Consider the following 23,177-nt stretch of genomic DNA (forward strand, 5'->3'; position numbering starts at 1 on the left):
ACTCTGTTACGTAAACCGTTTCTATCTTCTGCCACATAGGCAGAACATAAATAAAGTCAAAGCGATATATTTAGCTCAAGCAAAACTAGACAAGTCCATACTGAAAACTGAAGGCATCCCATCCAGCAAATTGTCTCTCCATCCCGAATTTTGACACCCAACGAAATCTGTTTATTCTAGGAAGAATAACGACTTTAAATTAAGCGAAGGCTTCTACGTCAGCCCGTGACGCATGACGCCCCAAAATAAGATCCATCCTCATTTGAAACGGACGCGCACTTCCATGTGTGGAGCTGTTGTGCGGCGAGCACTCCTTTACTGCATCACTTTGGCCCAGTCTATGAATTCATCAACGGGCTGACGACAACTGACAAGGTCAGCGGGTGTGAGCACATACATCAAGTCGTATATTCTGGCTGCCATATATCCTAGCTGGTGGCACATGGCTTGAGCAGTTATTAAGTAATGGCTGGAAGTATATTCGTGGTATGAACGCAGGTGGGGGGCGGATGGACCGTGGGAGGAGGACTGTAAAACCAAAGATCCCGAGCACCTGCCACTGCGATTTACCCCTCTTCCCGAACACTGATTGTACTCTATGGACACACGGTCCTGTTAGATCAGCAGAGGACCAGAGAGAAGAAGCTACATTCAGTCTCAGTCCCCGCTTGCCTTGATGAAGTGTGGATTCTGACCTTTAAAGGTATGGTTATTTAAAGAAAGCGTGTACCTGTGGGCATACCCTTGTAAGATAACAAACCCACCTGTCAACAAACAGGAAATCTTCTTTAAGCAAATCTTAACTGCAGCAAAGGACACTGTAATAATTTTTACACCTCAGTTAACATCCCGATTTACACAAAAAGTGAACTTTCTGTTATTTTACCATAAAAAATGTGTAGTTTTGCTCCAAACTATTACATAAAATCTCTTCTTGAACACAAAAGACGATATTGGGAAAGAATGTGGGAAACCAACTAGATCTGGGACACACATCGGTTACACACATTCTTCCCAAAATCTTTATTTGTCAAGATTTATTTGAGTAAATAACGACAGAATTTTCATGTCTTGTAACAGACAATCCTGAACCAAGCATTTGACTTTATTCAGTTAATATATAATAGTTGACAAAAGTAGAGTATTTAAGATCACATGAGTGCCAAGAATCCTCTTGCCGTTAGATGGGAAGTTTGCATGACCTGTCAGATTCACACTAATAATAGAGGAGAGAAACGTTTAATAATTGCTTTCAGGCCCTGCACATTTGCTTTAACTTAAATAGGGCTAAGAACGTAGGAGGAACTAAAAAGAAAAGACGATTTCCCAATAATTGCATCTTTTAAACTGACTTTAATTGGGATTAAAAATAAGTTAAAGTCCATCTGATTCACCACTCGGATGTGCAGGCGAGGAGGTCAGATCTTCAAGGCCTTCAATCTCCACTGTCTTTCAAATCATCACCTGCAATAAAAGCCATCCGGCTGCAATTAAACATCATCTCAACGGAAACGGAAATTCTTTCATCGTTTACTCACCCTCATGCACCTGTATGACTTTTACACGCACACGTGTTTAAACCACAACATGCGTGCAGTCGACCAAAGTCCTGTGTATATATGACGATGAAGTCATGTCCAATGATGACATCATAGCTGTGAAGTCCTACCTGTTTGGAAGTCGATGGCTCTCAGCATGTCAGCCACATTCTCCGTGTGGATGATGAAGAGGGCCATGCTCTCGTAGCCGGCCTCCGTCCGCTCATGTTGGAGGCCTTGGCAGTGTCTGTGATCCTGTCAAGGACAGAGCGGTGAAGTCGCAGCGCCACTCGGACAAATATAAAAGTGACAGATAGCCATAGGTTCCGCTTCCTCCTTTTGCCTGCGGCTGTTCGTGACGCAGTTGCCCGGCGTCTCGGCAGGTGGAGGGTAGCGTGATACATAAGACACAGCTAGAAAGTGTTGAAAGCGTAAGCATTTTTCCAAGAGGTTTGTAGGGAAACGGTGATGAATGCTGATGCGCAAGTTACTGAGCATGCTGCATTAACTTTCTACAAACACTAAAGAGTTGCATTTCTTAAAGGGATAGTTCACTTAAAAATTAAAAAAACTTCTGCAGAACACGAAAGAAAATATTTGGAAGAATCCGAACAGCGATGTAACCGAACAACTGTGGTACCCATTGACTTGCATTGGTGTTGTGTCTGTATTTGAAGTGAATGGATACCGACATTGTTCGGTTACCAATATTCTTTTAAATATATTCTTTTGTGTTCTGTAAATAAGACAGGGTTGGGATGACATGAGGGTAAGTAAATGATAACAAAAATTTTTTGGGGGTGAACTGTGCATTTAATAGGATCTCAAAGATTCTGTTCTATTAAAGTATAGTATAGTACCGTTTTGGGGCAAAATTGTTAATTGAAACAGCGTTCTTTAATATAAAGAAAAAATACAATCTTGTGTCTTTTAATGTTAAATTATTAACATATTAGTGACATTATAGACCGGGACCAAATATTAAGTTTCATCCATAAAGTGTAGATTGTATTTATGATGCTACCGTTTATAGTGTTAGGTGGCATTTTACTTCTTTATATCGAACAGCTCCGTATTAAGTATTTTCCACATGTTGAAACAAATAAAAGTAATAAACTAATGCATGACACAGTGGGATGTTGGGGTGGGAGGCTGGTGGGATTTCTATTGACTCATTGCCTGTGTGATTGTTAATCATAATTGTTAGCCTTTATCAGTTTCATCAGTCATTGCTGGAACAGACATGAAGAATTTTCTGGCTTTTACAGCCACAACACGTAGTTGACTTACTTTTTAACACGTCCTTCTCACTCTGTGGACACATGAAACAGAGGATATATTGTAGCCTTGTCCTCTTCATTCCTGTTTGACGGCACCATCTAAATCACCCGGCACAGACACTTGTTAAGCAAGCTCATTTGATGCACCGTTTACATCGGAAAGTCCAACAAAAACGCAGCGCTGCACCTGAGACTGCCACTAGTAGAAGACATTTGAGTAAAAAAACACCTCTCCATCACCTTCTTTTTAAGTCATATAGCAAAGCTTTTAGCCATGATGGAGTATTGACCATTTGAGCCGAGTCAAAGGACAGAGGTTTGGAGTCCTTCATCCCTATCTGCGGGAGATTCTTCTGATCAATGTCAGCCCCCTGGGCTTTATCATTAAAGGATGCTTGCACGGTAGCAACAGGCACAGTGTCAATCGGCTGACAGCATATATGCATAGGCTTGATCATTTTGCATCGAGGGCTCTGGGGGGCTCTAAAAGCAACAAGCCATTCTCCAGACCCCCGGAGAGGTCTCGAGCAGTAGCAGGGCTCAATAAGACCACGTCAGATGTTCACAAGCACCTGGACCACAATTGATCACTGAGAGCAAGATTTGTGTTCACTGTACATAGAAAGCAGCAGTGTAAAATAAAACAATATTGGAATGTCTCATCTCTCTTCACTATTGGAGGCAAATACTAAAACCTTTTAAACTTTAACAAAGAGGCTTTGCTAGACAACACAGGGACACGCCTCTTATAAAAGTTTACTGACTGCAGTATAAAAAATATGAATCAAAATAAGCAATATGCGAATGACTTGTGAGTCGGTTCTTTTCAGGTTCGAATCATTATGACGTCGCAGTCACTGACTGGATCGTTTGCAGACTTTTCTCCGTTTGTAGACACTAGTGTTTCAGGATACTTTACAACAAAAAAGCGCTGGATAAAGTTGAACATTGCCTAATGCATTACATCGTTTGACATCCATAAAGAAGATATTAATTGCACCCGCGCTTTGTAAATGGATCTGGTCTGCATTTCATAGGAAAAACCATCAACAACATAATACAAAATGCACTATATTACTATACTTTTTGGACATATCACGTAAATAGCAGGGTACTCTGCTTTCTCTACACGACTCTGCAGCATCACACGGCTGTCAGAAATCGATATTGCTTCACAACTATAGTCCACTTGAAAGAGTGACTAAAAACGTGTGAGTGAATTCTGACAGTGATGTTGCATTTGAGACCACTCGTTTTTTTAAGCTCAAAGCCTACTGGGAATACCTGCTTGAATGCGCTGGAGGTCGATCGATCTCGAGGGGAGACGCATAATTTGACAATAATACAGAATGCTTTTAGCTACAGTATAAGAAAGTAAAAGGTGCAAGATACTTCTTTTTTTGATCTTTTCATAGCATTGTTTTGCTATATTTATAAAATTAGTATTAGATTTAATTTTTTTTGCTTTCTTTCGTGTGCTTCATCGCGTATATCCTAGTCTCTAAATCAAGCTTCAAATGATATTACTGCTTATAGCCACTAAGGGGCCCCCAAGGTAAAGGGGCCCTACGCATTTGCGATGCTATCGCTGCGACAAATCCTGAACTCACTTTTCTTCCAAAACCAAATATTGTGGAGAGTACGTGAACGAGTCTCGAATCGTGTTGGTGTACCTGCAAGAAGACTAGACTGGATGGATGTCTCCACCAGTTTTATAGACGTATATGTAGACGTAGTTACGTGCACGTTCTTCGGATGGCGTAAAGTTCATCAAATTTGTCAGAGATGTGCTGCATCTGCCACCGACTGTTTTCCTAGAAATTCAAGAGTTTAAAGTTACAACTTCCCAATAGCCTCTTAAAATTGAACAGTTCATACACATTTTACACACCATTTACCATTACGAACTACTATAGTAGCTTACGTCCAAATAATGACCATATAATATACAAATAAAAAGCACCACAAATAAAGATCATCACAATTTTAACAATCGTGCTTTATTTTAGCCATCGCCAGCAAAAATCGTCACAATTTGAGATCTCCAAGCCTGTACCCCTGTCACACTACATCACCATTGTTGTCGATTTCTCACCTTACCGGTCTTACATATATCCTCCATCTGTGTGATCAGCGCTTGTACTCTGTCATTTCCTGCCACTAAGATGGCTATTGCATCACTGCAGCTCTGTCTGAAACAAAAACAGCGCGGAATATTGTGACAGGTCTTAATAAACAAATGAAAGAAAAACGCATGACCATCAAAGTGTCATTTTTCGCAAGAAACCCATGTCAGACTTGGCCGTGCCGCTTGTGATTTCCACACTTACAAACAAGAGAACAGCATGTGAACTAAAGGCGGAGATTGTAATGTTATCCATCATGACTGATCGAACTTTGCTGATTTGCATTTGAAATGAGTGATTCACTGTTTATTGTGGACCATGACTAAAGCAGAAAATGTCATCATAGCCACCTGGTAGAAATTACGCCTTTTTGGGGACAGGCCTGCCATTGTGTGGCATTCGGGATACGACCGTCTTCTTGGCTCGGAGGCGTCACCTCAAAATCGAAGAGTCACTTTCTCTCGGACACGAAAAGATAATACGTCCTGTAGTAAAAACTGACCTTTAGTGTGGGAACACTGTAAATAACAGATCGACATATGGTGTCCTCCATGCAAATGGTTTTCTATTGGGAAATGCTGATAGGTTTAGTCATTGTTCATCTGGTAGCTGCTGGAAAGGGTGAGATGGTTAAGAACGAGCGCTTAACGTGGAAAAAAACGAAGAGACCAAAAAAGTGCCAGAAGAAGATGCTATGACTCAACACAACAGGGAGGAGTGAGTCATTTCTCAGGGCCAGTTGCAAACCGGTGCAAAGACCTTCATTATTAGCCATGACACGAGAGCAGCAGGTCAGCACCCCCATATCTGGGAGGTGAAAAACTGATTGTGGACACAATTTGTGTTTTCTTTATGTAAACATTAAACACGTTTGTTTAGAACAATCTTTCCCTAAATTCATCTTGGACCTTTTTTAATGATATTTCTCTCTGATGGAATGTGCTGCCTTCACCCGATCTGTTAAAACCCCACAGCAGCACACACCTCTTCAGTATCCTTGACATATGTGACCCTGGACAACAAAACCAGTCTTATGGGTCATTTTTTTGAAATTGAGATTTTCACATAATCTGAAAGCAGCTGAATAAATACGTAGTTAGAATAGGACAATATTTGCCTGAGATACAACCGTTTGAAAGTGCAAAAATATTGAGAAAATGTTTTAAATGCTTCACTAACAATGTAAAAATATCATTTTCATACCAACATTTTTAAAACTTTTAGCAAAAAATGCATGTTACGGCCAAAGCGTTTTTGAATAACTTTGGCTCACATTCTCTTTACATTTTCTCAAAGTTCTGAGTACCTCCACTGTAACAGTAGATGGAATGCTTTCTCATTTTTAAGTTGCGTTGGATAAATGCACGTGCTGAATAAATAAATATATACATATTCTTTAAACTTTGATTATTGGTGCTACAAGGGGATTTTTTGACACCCAAAATGTAAGCATGAAAACTACAGCATAACTCGTCCCTGTGCTGTTTGTGCTACTGACGTGAATGACCCCTTAAATCGTGTGGCTTGTTGAACGAGATATGTGTGTTTACATCTTAAAATGATCAAATGCAATTTGTAATGATGTTCAATAAATTGGGTGAAAAAAATCCACACCCATAGCACTTTAGCAACCATTATAATCATGGAATGCTAAAAAACACACCATGTTAACTAAAAAATAGGCAATATTAAAAATAAAGAATACGACAGCTGTTGGTTGAGGTAGGAGACATGGCTGGTGGTCTATCTGTGTGTGCGTGTAAATGTGGGTGGGTGTTGATTCTAGGGCAGTTAGGTGAGATCATAGCCCTTGCGGTGTGTGAAACCCGCTGGGCAGTGTATTATACACACATCTGTCTAGTTTACATTGTTACACCCCGTCTCAGTACAACATGCGGTTTTTGCTTAGGTCATAAGAAACTTCAACATAATGCACTGTCACTTAAAAGAAAAAACATGTCTTTTTGATGCGTCATTGCTGCTCTTGAAGAGCATGGGGATGTTTTCATGTGGTCTGAAAGGTTTCTGAGAAATAACAATGAAGTTCGAATCAATATATGATGGCATTTTCCAGGAATAGAGTGCAAAATATATATAGACATCTAATATGATCAAAACTAGCTACTTTTTTTGTAATCATTTTCATCCTTTAATGCTTAAAGATTGCTACACCAAAGTAACGCAAAGAGACATATTCTTTTAAAATGTATCATCTGGATGTTAAAAATAACCGCGAATCTGTTACCTTTTGTCTTTTGTAGATGTCTGCAGTGGTGCCACCTCACATTGTGATTTCCAAACACCTAACACATGTGGGCAGCTCAAAGGTGAGGCAGTAGATGTTGATCTTCTCGTCTTCATGCTGGTCTTCATGAGAGACAAAAGAGTGAAGAAGTGATGTAGCATAGTGGTTAAATGTTTGGGAAGGTTGTGGGTTTAACTCCATTGGGTCAAATTCAGGATTTGAACCAAATTCAGTTCTGAGTGGCGTATACAAACCCTGGTTTATATAGCTGTATGTAATGATAAACTATACACATCACAAGCATTTTGTTCTTTGTGAAATAAGAGGTAATACTTGCCTTTGGGCTGCTGATGTGAACGTTTAAGGCATTACAGCAGGTTAGACGGTCAAAAGTGACTGATGCAACTATTTTATTATTCTGACCACAAATGAGCACATTACTCACAGAGACTCAATCTGTCTTGATGTGTCTTAATCTGTTTTGTCACATTGTAAGAGGTTTTGGTACTGTAAATGGGCTGTTAGAGCATTGTGTTGGCAGCACAAAGGTCAGTAGTCCCAGCGAACACACAATTTTTTTATAGAATTGCACTACATGTGACTGTACAAAAGTGTCTGCTCAAAAGTATGGAAATGTATATAATATGAACGCATTCTTTGAAAGTGTTGAGAATAGGACAGTTTTAATCAGAGACGATCTTTATGAAAGACTGCCATCCAGAGGATGTCTGCCGATAAGACAGGAATATGAAATAACAGAATGAGGAAATTCACTGTGTGGAGTTCCAACCAGAATGGGGTGAAACCTGATTATGACCTTTCATAATACAGGTTTTACACATACTATATAATACATGACCTCCTAAAACTGGCCGCTGTCAATTTTGAGGGGGCTTTTTGACCAGAAAATACAGATTGAAGGTCAAATGTAAACAATTTCTATTATTTGGCCATTAATATACCAATTCTCATATTGATGAAACATTATGAAGATTTTTTTATGTACAGAACTTAAATCAAATAAGATACGGCCTCAATGAAAATGTGAAGTGTTGCCTTAGCAATAAACATACTTAAGTTTAAGTTGAGGCACTAAATTATTTACTGAAGATAAATAAAAATGAAACAATCTAAAACCGAAATGAAAATACATTTAACCAATAAACACATAAATAATAACATGACAAAAGCACATAAAAATAGCTCAAAATTAAACTAAAGTTAACATGAAAACTACAAATAAACGTAGGATTTTTTTTATTAGGGATGTAACAATATCAAAATATCACTGTACGATAAGACTTCGGTATAAATTCCACTGTACGGTATTTATCGCAATATTTTAAATCACAAATGATAACGTGCCATAAGCATCCACTTTTCTTTATCCTCTAGTCATAACTGTTGCAGTCAGAGGTATGAGTTAAAGTATGAGATGGGTCAAATGACCTAAAAACCCCCTTTATAAAATAATTCCATCAGATGGACCTTGACAAAGATAACATCTATTTTTTTTCTAACATTCTCTATGTTAGGCCTGGAAGACCTACTGTTTCATTAAGTCATGTGACCACGATAATATTGAGACAATTTTGCTATTACAAATGAAAACAACTTTGTATAACTAAGATAGCTCTGGTTTAGAGCGGCTACCATATGTATTCCTTTATAAATATCTTGAATGCTTTGCTCAGATAACCTAAACCACTTATTCCCCACTCTTTTTGATTTGTTAAGCACTATTTATTCTCTACATTCTTGCGAGTCCTGCTTTAGTTCAAATAATCATATTTTTCATGATAATGTCCTTAGCATTTTTTACAAAAGACCTCAAAGTCTATCTTATTATACCCCATTACACCAATTGTTCAGTGGAGCTCTCATGACACATTGTTTATCGCCACAGGTATAAAGCGTCCTAGTTATATTTAGTGTTTTGACAGAGCATTGCAGCAGTCACCAAAGCCTCAGGTATCATGTCTGTGTTGTGTTGATATGACCAAAAATCTCTCATATGCGGCTAAATCGCATTATTGTGTCACTACATACAGGGACTAAGCGTTGAAAAGTGGTGTATTGAGATTTTTGACACAATAAAACACAACACAAAGAAGTATTGCCATAGTTTCCACACAGCTCAGGGCATTGTTAGATCTCTGTGTAGAAAAGACAGTTTTTAAATCACTGTTTTAAGAAGAGAAATGCATGCCGGTGGTGTGTGAACAGATCCAGAAGGAGCCAGCGCTTTATAGAGGCAAATACAGACTAACCTGCTAGACTCCAATTTGTAGATTTCAATGATATTCTCCAATAGAAGGTCCCTCGGTCCTGCCTGACTTTTATCCTTTTTATACATAAAATCCACAGACCTTTTATTTTATGTAATGAATAAGACATTGCTCTTTTTAATTCCCCAATGATCTCTTCCCTGCATCAACATGAGACCAACATCTTTTTGTACTATGGTGGCCACCGTCGTGTTTGGACTGAGCGATTTGTTGTAAATCTATAATACATCGCTAGCGGACGCTGTAAATCGAAAACTGCGCCTTTAACAGAAATAAGAAACGCCAAATGTATTGTTTATGCGAACCAAAAACACAGGAAACATCAGAAAGACAAAATGATACATTATCCTGATTTGGGTAAATTAAACAATGACACTGAATCTGATAACTCCGTTTTACATTAAGGAAAGTTGATAACGTACGTTTTTTTATTGTGGATTTCAATTAATTTCAATCAAATCCCAGCTGGTTGGTTTGACACAACAAAACATAATAAAAAAACATGAATTTTGAAAAAAAAAGTCTTGGTAAAACAGTTTTCCATTTAATTATTTACAAACATATGCTCACTCAACTTCTGTAAAAGTAAACTATGGACATTTTAGATTAAATAAATGTGATAAAATATGTGATATAACTTTGATGTGCTATTAATTAATCGGCATGTCATGTTATTAATAATATTACAATTTTGAATCGCTTGACAGCATGAATAATTTATAAAGGCACCAGGCAAATGCATTATGTAAATGTTATTAAATCGGTACGTTCTTAACATTCAGAAAACCCAAATCATAACTGCAGATGTTGTCTCACCCAAAACCAAAATCGCTCCTGTCCATGTGACCATCATCCTAGTACTTTGTCCAGCATGTTGACAGGGATGTTAATGAGCATCTGTAGGGAGTACTATAAGCTGATTACAGGCTTACGAGTATAACTATAGCACACGGAGCTGCAGTGTGCAGACCATAAAAGCTACCATTCATTTCTAATTAAAACGGTTACTAAATACAAGGTCATATTGTGTCTCCTAAAATGCTGTTACCTTGCAATACAAGAACACAAGTGAAAAAGAATCACAGAAAAACAAGTTTGTTACAAATCCCCATTCATTTAATTTATTCAGATTCAATAATAAAAAGAGATGATGAAATGTGCGATGCATAACAAATCACGTCGAGTAAAAACTGGAGGAAGTAATGGTAGAGCAGTAATCGTACCATGGACAAATCATGTTGTTCTGTGGTTATATCCCTAATAACTGGCAAGTGTCCCCCTCATCAGTTATTATAAAACTCAATGTAGAGGCCTTCTTATATGCTTCAAATCAGTATTATCGCTTGCACCCTAAACAAGTCCCAACAATGTACAGTTCAAAAAAATGGAGATTGCAGAAATGGAGATAAATTGATCCATTAAGCATGAAAATGTACCACAGACCAAAAACAACAAAGACAGCCAATCCCATCCAACTGCTTTCTAATGAATGTCTGTTTTAGTATTTTTGCATGAAGTTTATTTACTGAAAGCAAAATCCATCCTTAGAAAAAAGAAACTTGGCTATAAGAAAATGCCCTGCAAATATGACAACAAGAAATTGTAGATGACCATACAACTATTTGAAATGACGACATCTTTCTATTGGCACACTGAAACAAAACAGCCTACAATTTAGTATGTTAGTATTTACTATTGCTATCGGAACAACACTCTAAAGGAAAACAACGTTTGGCATTTACTCTAGTGTTTTGACTCTACAGGGTTTCTCAGAGTAACCCGGCTAACATCGAGTCCTTCACATTTAACACGATGGGCATTTCCTTATTGCTAAAATCACGAGGCTCTTTCAGTTTCAAGTTTACACAGTGCATTCAGTTGGAACATGACATACACGTTAATCTCAACGCTGATATATTAAAAATAAATAAGATTGTTAAAAATATTTGCATTTTGTCATATGAACTTACAGCAAAGAGAAAACAGATGCGATTAGGCACAGCATTCACCAAAATCGCTTGTTCCCATTTCAGCCCAATTTAACAAATAAAAACAAATCACACGTACAGATGTTGTAGCCTCCGCGGTTGATAAGTAGCCGTAAAGGCTTAAGCAACTAAATTGGCATTGCTGATTTAAAGTTTCCTATGTAGGTACTGGAAAGAAAAAGTGCATAGAAAAACGTCTTCCACCGACAGTTTCAAGTGTTTTAATTTTAGGGAAACGTACGACCGTCGCATGTAATCTGATGCTTGAGGCGTTAACATGGCTTTAGTCAGGAGAACTCACTACAGCTACGTTTATTTTTTGCATTCGACGACCAAAATGCATCCGAGGTGTCCTCAGAACTGAATTCTCCCGTCAACAAAAGCAAAATGAAAAAGTGGCAAGCTGAGACTCCTTGATGTTTGATTAGGAGGGGGGCTTGTGTTGGGATATGTTCAAATGCTGTATATCAGAGGCATGCTGCTATTATTGGGCATGCACTCGCGTGAACATTCCACTCACATCCATGCGTCTAACACAGAAACGAACCCGGATCAAGAAATAAAAAAATAAATAATCGAAAACCCCCGAAAGAAAACCCATCCCCTCCTGGAGCGCAGCCTGATGGCACCAGTAACCCAGCTATATTAATTTGTGATTGGATCAATGTGTGGTATAGACAGACAGATGGACAAACACACCAACGGACACACAGTTAAAGTGAGCTTGGCAGAGGTTTCTGTCTTTTGGCAAACTGGCGCTTGCTTCCAGTGGGTCAGAATCAGGGTATGGCGTGGCGGCAGGGTTTAGATGCCCTGTGCCATGATGCCCATCACACTACTTTGGGGGGTCTCAAGTGTTCGTGAGCGGGACCCCTTTTGGTGACGAGCAGGCTTGCGGCTCACTTCTGGTTGGTGTACGTGGGCTGGCTGGAGGCAAAATATGTGGACTCGGAGGTGTTGACGGTGGAACTGGGCTGGATCAAAATAGGGATACTTGAGCCTACAAGTAAATAAAAAACAACGTGGAAAGAATTAGCAGAGGAGCAGCAGGTATCCAATAGATTATTTTACACAATATGTATACACTGCCAATGAACAAGATACGATAGTTATGCAAGCAGTTATCCACAGATTGGCCGAATATCAGGCAATTCGGTCTACCGCTATTACTAGAAAATGAAGTAATAGCTGAATTTGCTTCTGTTTTGAATGAACGTATCAGACTTTGAGGATTAGAGCTACATGCAGGTTTATCACACATGTTGTATCACATGAATAAACACTAGGCCTCTGTTCTTTATAGTGAAGCATGTAGAGTTAGATGTTGATCTGAACATAGCTGTACCCTGAGGAACATACCTCCCTTTCCTGATGCAGCTCTTCCAAATCACCGTCCCACTAACAGAGACGTCCATGTGCAGCACGGAATAAAATAAAAGAGGCTTTCTTAATAATATTATATTCATAACATTTCAACATACCTGGAAAAGTGCTAAAAACTAGCATTTTTAAAGAGGTTATGACGACGGTAACACATGTAAAGTGAAATGGGGTTGATAAGACAAAGCATGTTTAGACATGTGAGGTGAGAAGAGGAGATTGTTGAGCAGATGGTTTTGGTGACATTGTGTGAGGTGGCTCGTGTTTATTACATCTAGATCAATGAGATTCACCCGCTCTGACAGCTCATGCTGACACTACCATCCCAAAAGAAATCCCATTTACCTGCTTCATGCCTGCAATCGCTGTCTTTCTACATCCTCCGACCCTCAGGTGACTTTACCAACAACTATAGGAATTATGGGTGGGTGTTCCCATAACTGTAAAACTTCAACAGTAAAATGTTGCATTATATAGCTATCACGCAATTCACAAGTCTTTTTACAAGCACTACAGCAAATGCTTGCAAAAAGAGAAGGAAACCACTGACTGTACTGAAATACTGAAAACTGTTCTATGTGGCTTAATCCAGCATTTTATATCTCAACATATATTGATAATCAATTTGATATCAATAATTTCCCTTCCGTGTCGTTTGGCTAAATTGCTAAACTGAAAGCAGAGAAGAAATGCCTTCACGGTCTTCAACAAAATCAATAGAAGGTTCAATGTACCAGGTGGGAAAGGCGTGGCCTTACAACATGCAAAACATGGACATCCAAAGCATGCACATGCAAAGCAAAGTTCATGGACAGGCACAGTAATGCAAACATAACTCAAGTTGTTTTAGGGTCTCTATGTATGTGCTTTGGGTTTCAGGTCATTGCATGAAGCTCCTATATAAGGAATAACATACTAACACTTTAGAATAGGGATGAGTATCGTTGAGATATTAACGGTACTCTTATCGAAACTTCTTATCGGCCCAGTAGTTTAACGGTTTTCTTATCGGTGCTTTTGGATATAAAAAAAAAATAAGACCACATTTTTTGAATTTGGTGGGTTGGTTCATCATAGCTGCCCGCAATATTTTTTTGTCCTATGTATGCAAGTAAAGTGACGGATTATCAAGCTCTCAATGTTATCAAATGGATTTATATAGAAACGTGTAGAAAATGTCTTGTGTCACATAATTTAATTCAATTGAAATTAGACACAAGAACGCGCATGTCTCATCTGTTTTGGAAGATGTGCGCATGGAGACTTGCAGTGCGGAGACACGAGTCCAGGCAGGAGGATTACTCTGCTTGAGTGAGACAAGCCATGCATGTTTGTGATGTCATAACAGCTTATCCATTTGGTTTTGGGGACGCACTGTTTTGGTAACGCGAAACGGAGACGGACACGAGTTTCAAAAGCATTCAAACACAGGCGAGCGCTCATGAAATTTAAATAGCTTATCTGTTTAGTTTGAGAGAAGCCACGTTTGGGCCGACGCGCAGCAGTGCCGCGTGTTTCTCCGAGTTCCGAATGCAGAACCGATGCTCCGGTCTTTCATAATTTAGCCCCGGGGTTCTTTCAGTACCCATCCCTTCTTAAGACTTGAAGGGACAGTTCACCCCAAAAATAAAAATGTGGCTTTTTAATTATTTACCCTCATGGTCCAATAGAGGATAGTTTGAAAAATGTCTCTGGTTTTGTGTCCATACAATGGAAGTCAATGGAGGCTAATGTAGTTTGGTTGACAACATTTCTCAAAATATCTTCTTTTCTGCACTAGAAAGTCATACAGGTTTAGAATGACATGAGTTGAGTAATGAAGAAAGTATTTACAATTTTGTGTGAAGTATCCCTTTAAGTTAGTGAGAGGTGGTTTATGCAATGTGGTCATACAATGTTTAACTTTTAGAAAGATTTTAGACAACCACATCCTATGACTGAAACTCAAAGCCTCTGTCATATACAAAGACCACACAGTGTGCAACAATCCAAAGGTTAGTGAAAATGACAAACACAAATGTGGGGGGGGGTTATTAGTGTATTGACATCAGGAACAGGTTCTGACGGCTCGTGCTGTTCAGAAATAGTTAATGTAAAAGTCTTACAAGTCATTTTGAATCCGGTAAAATTTCACTGGAGATTTCTGGACCAGGGCTAGATATAGGCTGGACAATAATTATCGTTTCACCTGTCGAGTAAAGGGAAACCATTATTATGTTACAGCTCACATAAAGATTCAACGGTAATGACCTATTTCCCCACTTTCGATCTTGAGCTGGTCAACTGGAAACCCAAAACAAAATGAAAGGCCGGTTCATTTCTTTCCAAGGGCAACTTTAATCCTTTTAAATTCACCTTACACTCACAAATAGTATTTTAAATATTTATATCTGACTGATATAAAAGCCTCTTCAGATAAATGTGCGAGGTCAGTCAACATCTGAATCACCTGACACTTCAGTATTAAAAGGTCAAGACAAACTGCACACATCTTCAACGTAATTCAAACACTTGATCAGAACAGAATACAGCTCTCTAGACATTTTAATATAAAATGTACAGCAGCGTTTGAAGGTGATGGGTGACCCCTGAGTTTTCAATTTCAAGTTTAAATGCACCATCTTCCCTCAGATCAAGAGAAACATCCTTAATGGCTTTTTCACGACCCTCATATTTAAGGACTCCACAACACGAAGGAAGCAAATATCATCTATCAGAACTGTATCAATCATACTTGAACAAACTGCGAAAGGAATGTGAGCGGCACAGCAAGTACAAAATGCTAAGGTGGCCTGTCAGGGAGATGCTGTTTGGTTTAGGCCAAAGAATTACATTAAAATAATAGCTTATTTTATTATTGTATGAAAACCGCATTTCTTGTTTAAAGCATTTCAGAATACCCTAAAAATGCAAGTTATAACAGACATCAAGTATATGATTTAATATCTACTTGACCTGCGCTTTACACCAATGAACTACTAGTTGGGTCAAGACTCACCTCCTCCATCCTGCTCTGCTTTGATCTGTGCCTCCAGGTCTTCTGGGTCCACATACTGGTAGTTCTCATCATCCTCTGGTGGTTTGCACTTTCCACAGCAGAAACAACAGCAGCAACAACAGCAGCAGCACGAGAAGACTGCGCAGCACATGACCATAGCCTGTCGCAGAGACACAGACGTCCGATTAGTGATGGTACTCTCAGAAAGACACATAAAAATACAGGCAGCTTATGCGGTGACGATGGGGCAAGTTTGCGTGGTACTGCCGGTATCTACCATCTAAGCTAAACAGTTAAAATCTCAATTCATCCTCCCATCATCCAGGGATTGATTCCAAAAACAATGCACATCAACTTTTAATTATAACCTTGTAGATCAAAACAAGCTGCTGCTTTTTACTCCCGCTCCGCCGCTGTGCCTTTGGCATTAAGCCTTTTCGGGAAAATGGTCCCTGGTAGATCAAAGACCACATTATCTTAAGTAAATTCAAATGGCAGTGTCTCAAAGAGAACAAAGCTTGCTAATTCACCGAGACATGAGAACTGAAAGCAAGGGTCTTTATGTTTCCATCGAAACTGCAAGTAAATGGATGCATCACAATGGAAACTTGCACACTGCTGAATTTACAGTAAAGAAGACAGTAATGGCCTACTGGTATAGGGAACAATAAATCCTGACAGAAGCAAAACCTCCTGACGTTGAACACTCTCTCACCTTGAACCAACACTTGGACATGAGGAAGTAATATTTGACGCTCTCCTCTCCAAACTGCTCGGACACGTAGAGGCCCATTGAACCGTATTCATCGTAGATCTTGCGCTTGGTCTCGTCGGCGAGGATGGAATTAGCATTGTTTATTTCTTTAAACTTTTCTGCAGCTTCAGGGTTTTCAGGATTTTTGTCCGGGTGGTATTTTAGAGCCAGTTTTCTGTGGACCAAGCATATTTGATATTCAGATTAAATGCTTCAATATTTTTTTGGTCAATTGGTCCAAAGCATCGTACACTGGTTATTTGACATGTCCTCATTGCTTGTCCACAAAAAGGGGCAAGTGATGTGTACCAGCCGGGTTTCATTTACCTGTACGATTTTTTTATATCGTCCCCTGAAGCCCCTTTCTCCAGTCCCAACACCTTGTATAAACTCTCCCCTGCAGTGGACATCTTCCTCTGGGGCTTGTCAGAGGGCTGCTTGGCGTCTGCCATGTCTTTATGCTGAAATACAGGAAAGACAGATAAATACAATTATGCATAAAAAAATGGCATTTCATGTATTTCTGTTACTCAAAGTACACAGCACATTGTTGACACAAAAAGGAGGGTTGGGCGATGTCTACCAATTTGGCTTCGGACGATGTCTACAGTAAAACATTGCGTTGGACGAAGACATTGGGGAGGGCACGCGTTATAAAGTAACAAGCGCCTTTTCTATACTGTATATACGCGAGCTGCGCAGATATTAAGTCATATGTGTCTTCTCAATATCCGTGCAGCTCACACATGTATGAAGTTGCACGCAAAATGCGTCTTTCCTTGTGGCTGCACGGATAAAAAGTCATGCGTGTCTTATAACATGCGCTAGCTGCGCAGATATTAAGTCACACGCATTTTCTCCATCACAATGCCGGCTCAGCCTTCGGCGATGCAAGCACAATCCACTTTAACACGCTGTGTGGACACAAGGTGTAGAGAAGACAGATCTCATGTTTGTGTTGAAACAACAGTTGTGGGTTTCGAGTGTTTGTGACATCATTCTGGAGGAAATAATTGAACATTTAAAATAGCTTCATGTCTGATACTTTCCTTGTGCGCACTTCGGATCTTCTCATAGCACGCAATTGAGTTTTCTTGTGCATCATCTTGCACTTAAATGTTTAAATTGGCAAGGCTTGAATGAGTTTAGTTTAAAGATCAACATGTACAGTTCAGGTCTCACCTGCACTCACATGCTCACAACACCCGGGCGAAAGCATAAATTAATGGTAATATAACAGCATATGTAATTGATTTGATGTTGGTATTAAATGTATATCATCGACAAACATACAATAGCTGAACTTTGTCAGTCAGTTTTACGCATTATAATTTTTAACAAATCATATTTTAAATGCGACGTCAGATTTATGATGAGCCCTAGTCCAAGCGCGTGCCGAGCCGCTGGTGGAGAACCGTGCAGTTCAATCTTTTACCGAGAACCATTACACCCCTACTGCTGAACCATATCAGCACTTTTTTCATTTCTAGTATTGTATTTATCCATCTTAAGCTTGAAGTGGCTACAACGCACATTTCGTTTTTTAATGTCTTGAACACTGAAACCTTTAAGTGCACAAGTGCACGTTTCCCTATTCTTTTCTTCCAAAGGAATTTTACAAGATTCTTCATTAAAGACCATTAGGCCATGAACAACTGGCTCAGAGATGATCATCACACTACAAACTTTGATGTGAATCAAGTAATTGACTCAAAAACCCACCAGTACTGTATTGTACATAAAGAAAGCTAACAACCTTTAAGCTCATGGTAGATCTGATATCAAAATCCCTGAAAAAAAGCATCGGAACCTACTGGCACAGCAAATGATTTAACAAGCTTGAAAAATACTTGATTAAACATCACTCAGGCAAAGTTAAAAACATTCATCAGATGTTTCGGAGCCAGAATCACATCTTCATCACGGAACATAAAAAAACTAATAGGCAAACAATCGCGCAGCTCTGTTATCTTCAGATGAGCCTCTAGTCATCAACTAGAAGATTATTTTAGGCTTAACTCAACCGTCAATGCAAGTCAGATGAATCTAACCCACCAAGATTTCAGAATGCTTGAAAGTGCATCTTCGACACTCGGCTGTGAAATATTTGCTTATTTGATTAGTGATAGTAAGAGCATCTTTTATAATATTCTATAAATGTATACATTAGGGATGTGCGAGACAAATGGACTAGCCGTTTTAACGGTAAGCTCCTACTAATGGACACTGAAAACAACAGTCGATTACAAGAAAAAAATCATTTCAATATTTGGTTAAAAACTTTTTGAATAACAAACTAAAACAATATGTTTGAAGAAATAATTATTAATAGTCTTTAAAAGTGTATCAGGAAAGAAATGTTTTAACTTTAGGTCAGATCTAGCATGCGTTTCCTTTGTGCCAATTGCGGCACGCTCAGAAATGACCACTTGAAAGGCGAGTTGTGGGGGGGTTTTCAAGGAAGAAAATGGGTAGGTTTTACGCCATATCAAAGTGGCATAATAATAATTTCACATATATAAATGCATTATTCATTCACTTTTACTTATATTGAATTTAACCATTTGAGTCTGAAAAAATAAAAGGAGAAAATAAAATGGATTTTGTATAGGCTACATATTTTAAGACAGGTACAGACAAGCCAAAGCAAACAAATGCTTATTGCGTCACTTCTTGCAGCTGCTAAAATGATCCAGTCAGGGTTGGAGCATCAGCAAATGCAGAAGTGTAAATGATAATGACGCCAGAAAGGTGGAACACATATGCCTGTTTTAAGTATTGGAAATGAACAGTTTGATTAATAGCCTACATTCTTCAGTCTTTAAAATGGATTACATAGGCCCTTCGCAAAGTTTTTGGACTGCCTTCTGGGCCATTCTTAGTTTTAGACACCTCGACTACGTTGTTACAGATCTTTCATTTAAACGACTGTCAAATTAGTCGTAGCACACATCCCTAGTATGCATTTTGCAGATGCTTTTATCCAAAGCGATTCACAAGCATTACAAGCTATACACTGCCCCAATATGTGCAAATCGGTGCGCATCGAACCCATTACCTTTTGTGCTGCCTCTGCTACAACAGTGCTCAATTATTTGAGCTACAAGTATCCATTCAATTTATTTTTCTGGTCAATTTACACCAGAGCATTTCTACTGTTCAAAAGTCTTCAGAATGCAAAAACACAGTGGCATTTAGAGAGACTTATTTCTAAAGGGGTACGAACTCTTTAATACAAATGAGCCACCAGTGATGAATAGCTTCATATTAAGCAAATACATCATTGCACAAAGGTCAAAGTAAAGGTACGTTGAGAGATAACTTCTCTAATGGAATGTATATGATGTCTCGAGGGCATATTTGTGAATGACCTTGAAACCAGGTTTAGCAGTAAATTATTACCTCCCCTCTCAATGACCAGGTCAACATGTGATCTAATTGATTTCTTACTAGTGAAAGGTAGACCGATTAAATAATAGATAACATGTAGATAAATGCCATTCAGACAAAATAATCAATGACTCATCAACAACAAACAATAAAACTACGAAAGCAAAGAAACCAATAAAACACACATGAACCCAGAAGCTTTAATCCAGCGACTAGAAAATACTTTTCTTTTGAAATATGACTGATATAATTTGCTTAAATGATTTTACAACATGTTTACATAATAGTAAATAGTTCTGTTTCCTGGTAAACAACATATAGAGCGATTCCTCCAGTTAAAGGGAGCATGCAAGTGTTTTTCATGCATTCTGACTTCTTAACAATGTTAAACGAGTTGGACCTATGATGTAGTATTTCTGTGCTTGATACAGTACCCCAGCACTCCATCTTGTTTCGTAGAGCTTTTATAAGTCTGGATCCCTGTCTCTTATACGTTATCATCCCCTATTTTCTGTACAATAGTCTTTTATTTATATATGCACATTTTTTTCACGTACCAACCGCCAAGCAAGACCCGCTTACCATCAAGATTGGCTGCGCTGCGTCAAGATTGGCTATGCTGTGGGCCTGGAGCTCGTTACTCGAGCGATGGTGAAGTTTAGGTGTGTCTGTTTGTTCATGGTATTTCAGTGATGCATGTTATAAAAACAGTGCACATAACGTTGGATATGCAGATCGTTTGAAACGGATAGATGGAGAAGCTCTTAAAGATGCCGAACATAAACCGCATGTGGTAAGTGAAACTAAGTCATATATCTGTGTTTTATTGGCAATCGGCACGTACGTGCATAATGTAAACAACAGGAATTTATAATGAATCAATAGTTAAGCAGGGATAATGCAATGATGTAGGCTATTGTGTCCTCATGATTTAGTGCCCCCCCCGCACACCCCCAGGAGCTCGTATTTTTCAGGAAATAATCATACAGCTGTGTTCATCTTTCATAAATGTGATCAAACCAAATACTCTTCGAAGATACAAAGTCTGCAATACTACTCTATAGGTAAAGTTACTCAAAACGAATATGAGATTGGCAGAAAGTGCGTGTGAAATGGCAGTTTTAATAAATCAAAAACAACTGCCTCTCCCATTCGCACCACGCAAACACACCTTGAGTCCTGTGACGTCACGCGCCCATTGATAAGGCTTATTTTTAATAATGAGCTACAGGTATTATCACAGTCATCATATTCATGCCACTTGTTGGCTGTTATAACAGAGCCGTGACCTTGTAAACCCATAATCCACTTCTAATCCAGTACAGATTACTCTCCCTTCAGATTCTGCCTTTTCTTTCACTCTCTCTGTTCAACCACGACCCGATTGGTTTGACCTGAACAAAAACCCACTCGAATCTATTTGTAAAGCTCAATTAAAACAATACAGGAGTTTATTCATCTCCATACTAGATTGTTGATAAATCTGGACAAATACAAAAGAAAGCAATCAAAGCATGTAACGTTACTCGTTTGGCTAATTCACACATAGAGAAAAAACAAGTGTCAACCTAAGCAAGCCCGAAAAAAAATATCAAACATATTTACTTTTGTAACAGTCACATTAAAAGATTCCGACTCTTTACTGTCGGGTTTATAGCTTCGTTATGCATTGCCAACTACTTCTGTCGATGAAGTAAACGGCTGACTATGCAGTTAGCTTTAGCATGCTAAACCACGACCGCGTATCTCTAACGATTTGATTTTAAAATGTAAATACAGACGATCAAAACTCACCTTGAACTACGTGCTAATGCGAAAACGTGAACTGTGGCTGAATCATAAACGATTCAGCCGAGCAATGTCTTTAGATAGTCTCTGCACAGCTCCTCATTGCTATCGCCGCATGCCCACCCTTCAAACCGTAGAGTGTTCCGAGGACGGGGTCGAGTGTTAAGAGTCGACTCTTTTGAATCGATAACAAGATTGACTCCTGTAAATGCGTAGAATGCGAGGGGGCACGATTGAATCGTTGAAGTCAAATCATAAACGGAGTCGACTCCTTGTTTGATGTATTAACGCCACTGAATGCTAATGGGCGTGATCGATGCTTTGACTTTGAACTATGCAAACTATGGGCTACATTTTTTAGCCGTGTAAGTTACCATGGAGACGAGACCCTCTCAAATTCAATCCACCTTCTTTGGCCCGAAAAGAGTATGATATTGCTCAAACTAGACGCAAACTTCCCTGGGTAAAAACTGAATCCGGCTTCGTGAGACAGGCCACTGATTCAATTTGAAACGTTTGTTTGGGAAGCTGTTGAGTTTTCTTGCGTAATAAGGAGTCGATGCTTTGTAACGTCATGTATTCTAACCCGACCCAGCGCGGCCCAACAGCCGAACAGGTTTTTTCGGCGCGGGCTGATGTTACACGACCCTTTGAGAAACGTGCGTGATAATCAGAATGAGACGAGATTTATTGGCAAGTGTGCTTGCACACACAAGGCATTTTCTTTGATGTTGGAAGCTTGACATTCAACACAACGACAATACAATATAATACGATTTACAGTCTAAAATATTCAAAAATATGCATTTATAAAATAAAAGAATATTGTACAGAACATGGGGGATAATAACATATAAGAGACATTGTACAGGGTAGTATATAGTAGAATATACATATTAACAGATTGTATGTACACTTGTGCAAATGGATAATGTTGGAAGTAGAGGAAGTGTTATATGCATGTTTAAATAAAATGTACATACAATAAGGCACTATAGTGCACACTACATGAATGCATGTATAAATAAAATGTACGTATAATAAGGCACTATAGTGCACACTACATGAATGCATGTATAAATAAAATGTACATATAATAAGGCACTATAGTGCACACTACATGAATGCATGTATAAATAAAATGTACGTTTAATAAGGCACTATAGTGCACACTACATGAATGCATGTATAAATAAAATGTACATATAATAAGACACTATAGTGCACACTTCATGAATGCATGTATAAATAAAATGTACGTTTAATAAGGCACTATAGTGCACACTACATGAATGCATGTATAAATAAAATGTACGTATAATAAGGCACTATAGTGCACACTACATGAATGCATGAATAAATAAAATGTACGTATAATAAGGCACTATAGTGCATGCACTAT

General features: G+C 38.7%; 2 protein-coding genes across 5 annotated transcripts; both read right to left on the reverse strand.

Moving 5' to 3' along the window:
* Positions 1-1,435: 1,435 nt before the first annotated feature.
* On the reverse strand, positions 1,436-7,390 carry trim54 (tripartite motif containing 54). Its single transcript, XM_056763775.1, is given in 6 exon segments — positions 1,436-1,464; positions 1,670-1,765; positions 1,768-1,793; positions 4,559-4,632; positions 4,914-5,010; positions 7,230-7,390. Coding segments are annotated over 6 exon segments (483 nt in total).
* A 3,181-nt stretch (positions 7,391-10,571) lies between these two features.
* On the reverse strand, positions 10,572-21,943 carry dnajc5ga (DnaJ (Hsp40) homolog, subfamily C, member 5 gamma a). 4 transcript variants are annotated; one of them, XM_056764719.1, is made up of 7 exons: positions 21,782-21,941; positions 16,925-17,058; positions 16,559-16,772; positions 15,844-16,003; positions 14,951-15,033; positions 12,825-12,863; positions 10,572-12,465 (listed from the first exon to the last, which is right to left on the reverse strand). In XM_056764719.1, the coding sequence occupies exons 2-5, from the start codon at positions 17,047-17,049 to the stop codon at positions 14,954-14,956; spliced, it is 579 nt and encodes a 192-aa protein (XP_056620697.1). In that variant the 5' UTR covers positions 17,050-17,058; positions 21,782-21,941; the 3' UTR covers positions 10,572-12,465; positions 12,825-12,863; positions 14,951-14,953. The 4 variants fall into 4 exon arrangements, with proteins under 4 accessions (XP_056620697.1, XP_056620699.1, XP_056620698.1 ...); XM_056764721.1 differs by lacking the exon at positions 14,951-15,033 and having other exon boundaries at positions 21,782-21,942; XM_056764720.1 differs by lacking the exon at positions 12,825-12,863.
* Positions 21,944-23,177: the final 1,234 nt, after the last annotated feature.

The sequence above is a fragment of the Triplophysa dalaica genome, chromosome 13 (assembly GCF_015846415.1).
Source record: "Triplophysa dalaica isolate WHDGS20190420 chromosome 13, ASM1584641v1, whole genome shotgun sequence".
In the NCBI taxonomy this organism is placed as follows: domain Eukaryota; kingdom Metazoa; phylum Chordata; class Actinopteri; order Cypriniformes; family Nemacheilidae; genus Triplophysa; species Triplophysa dalaica.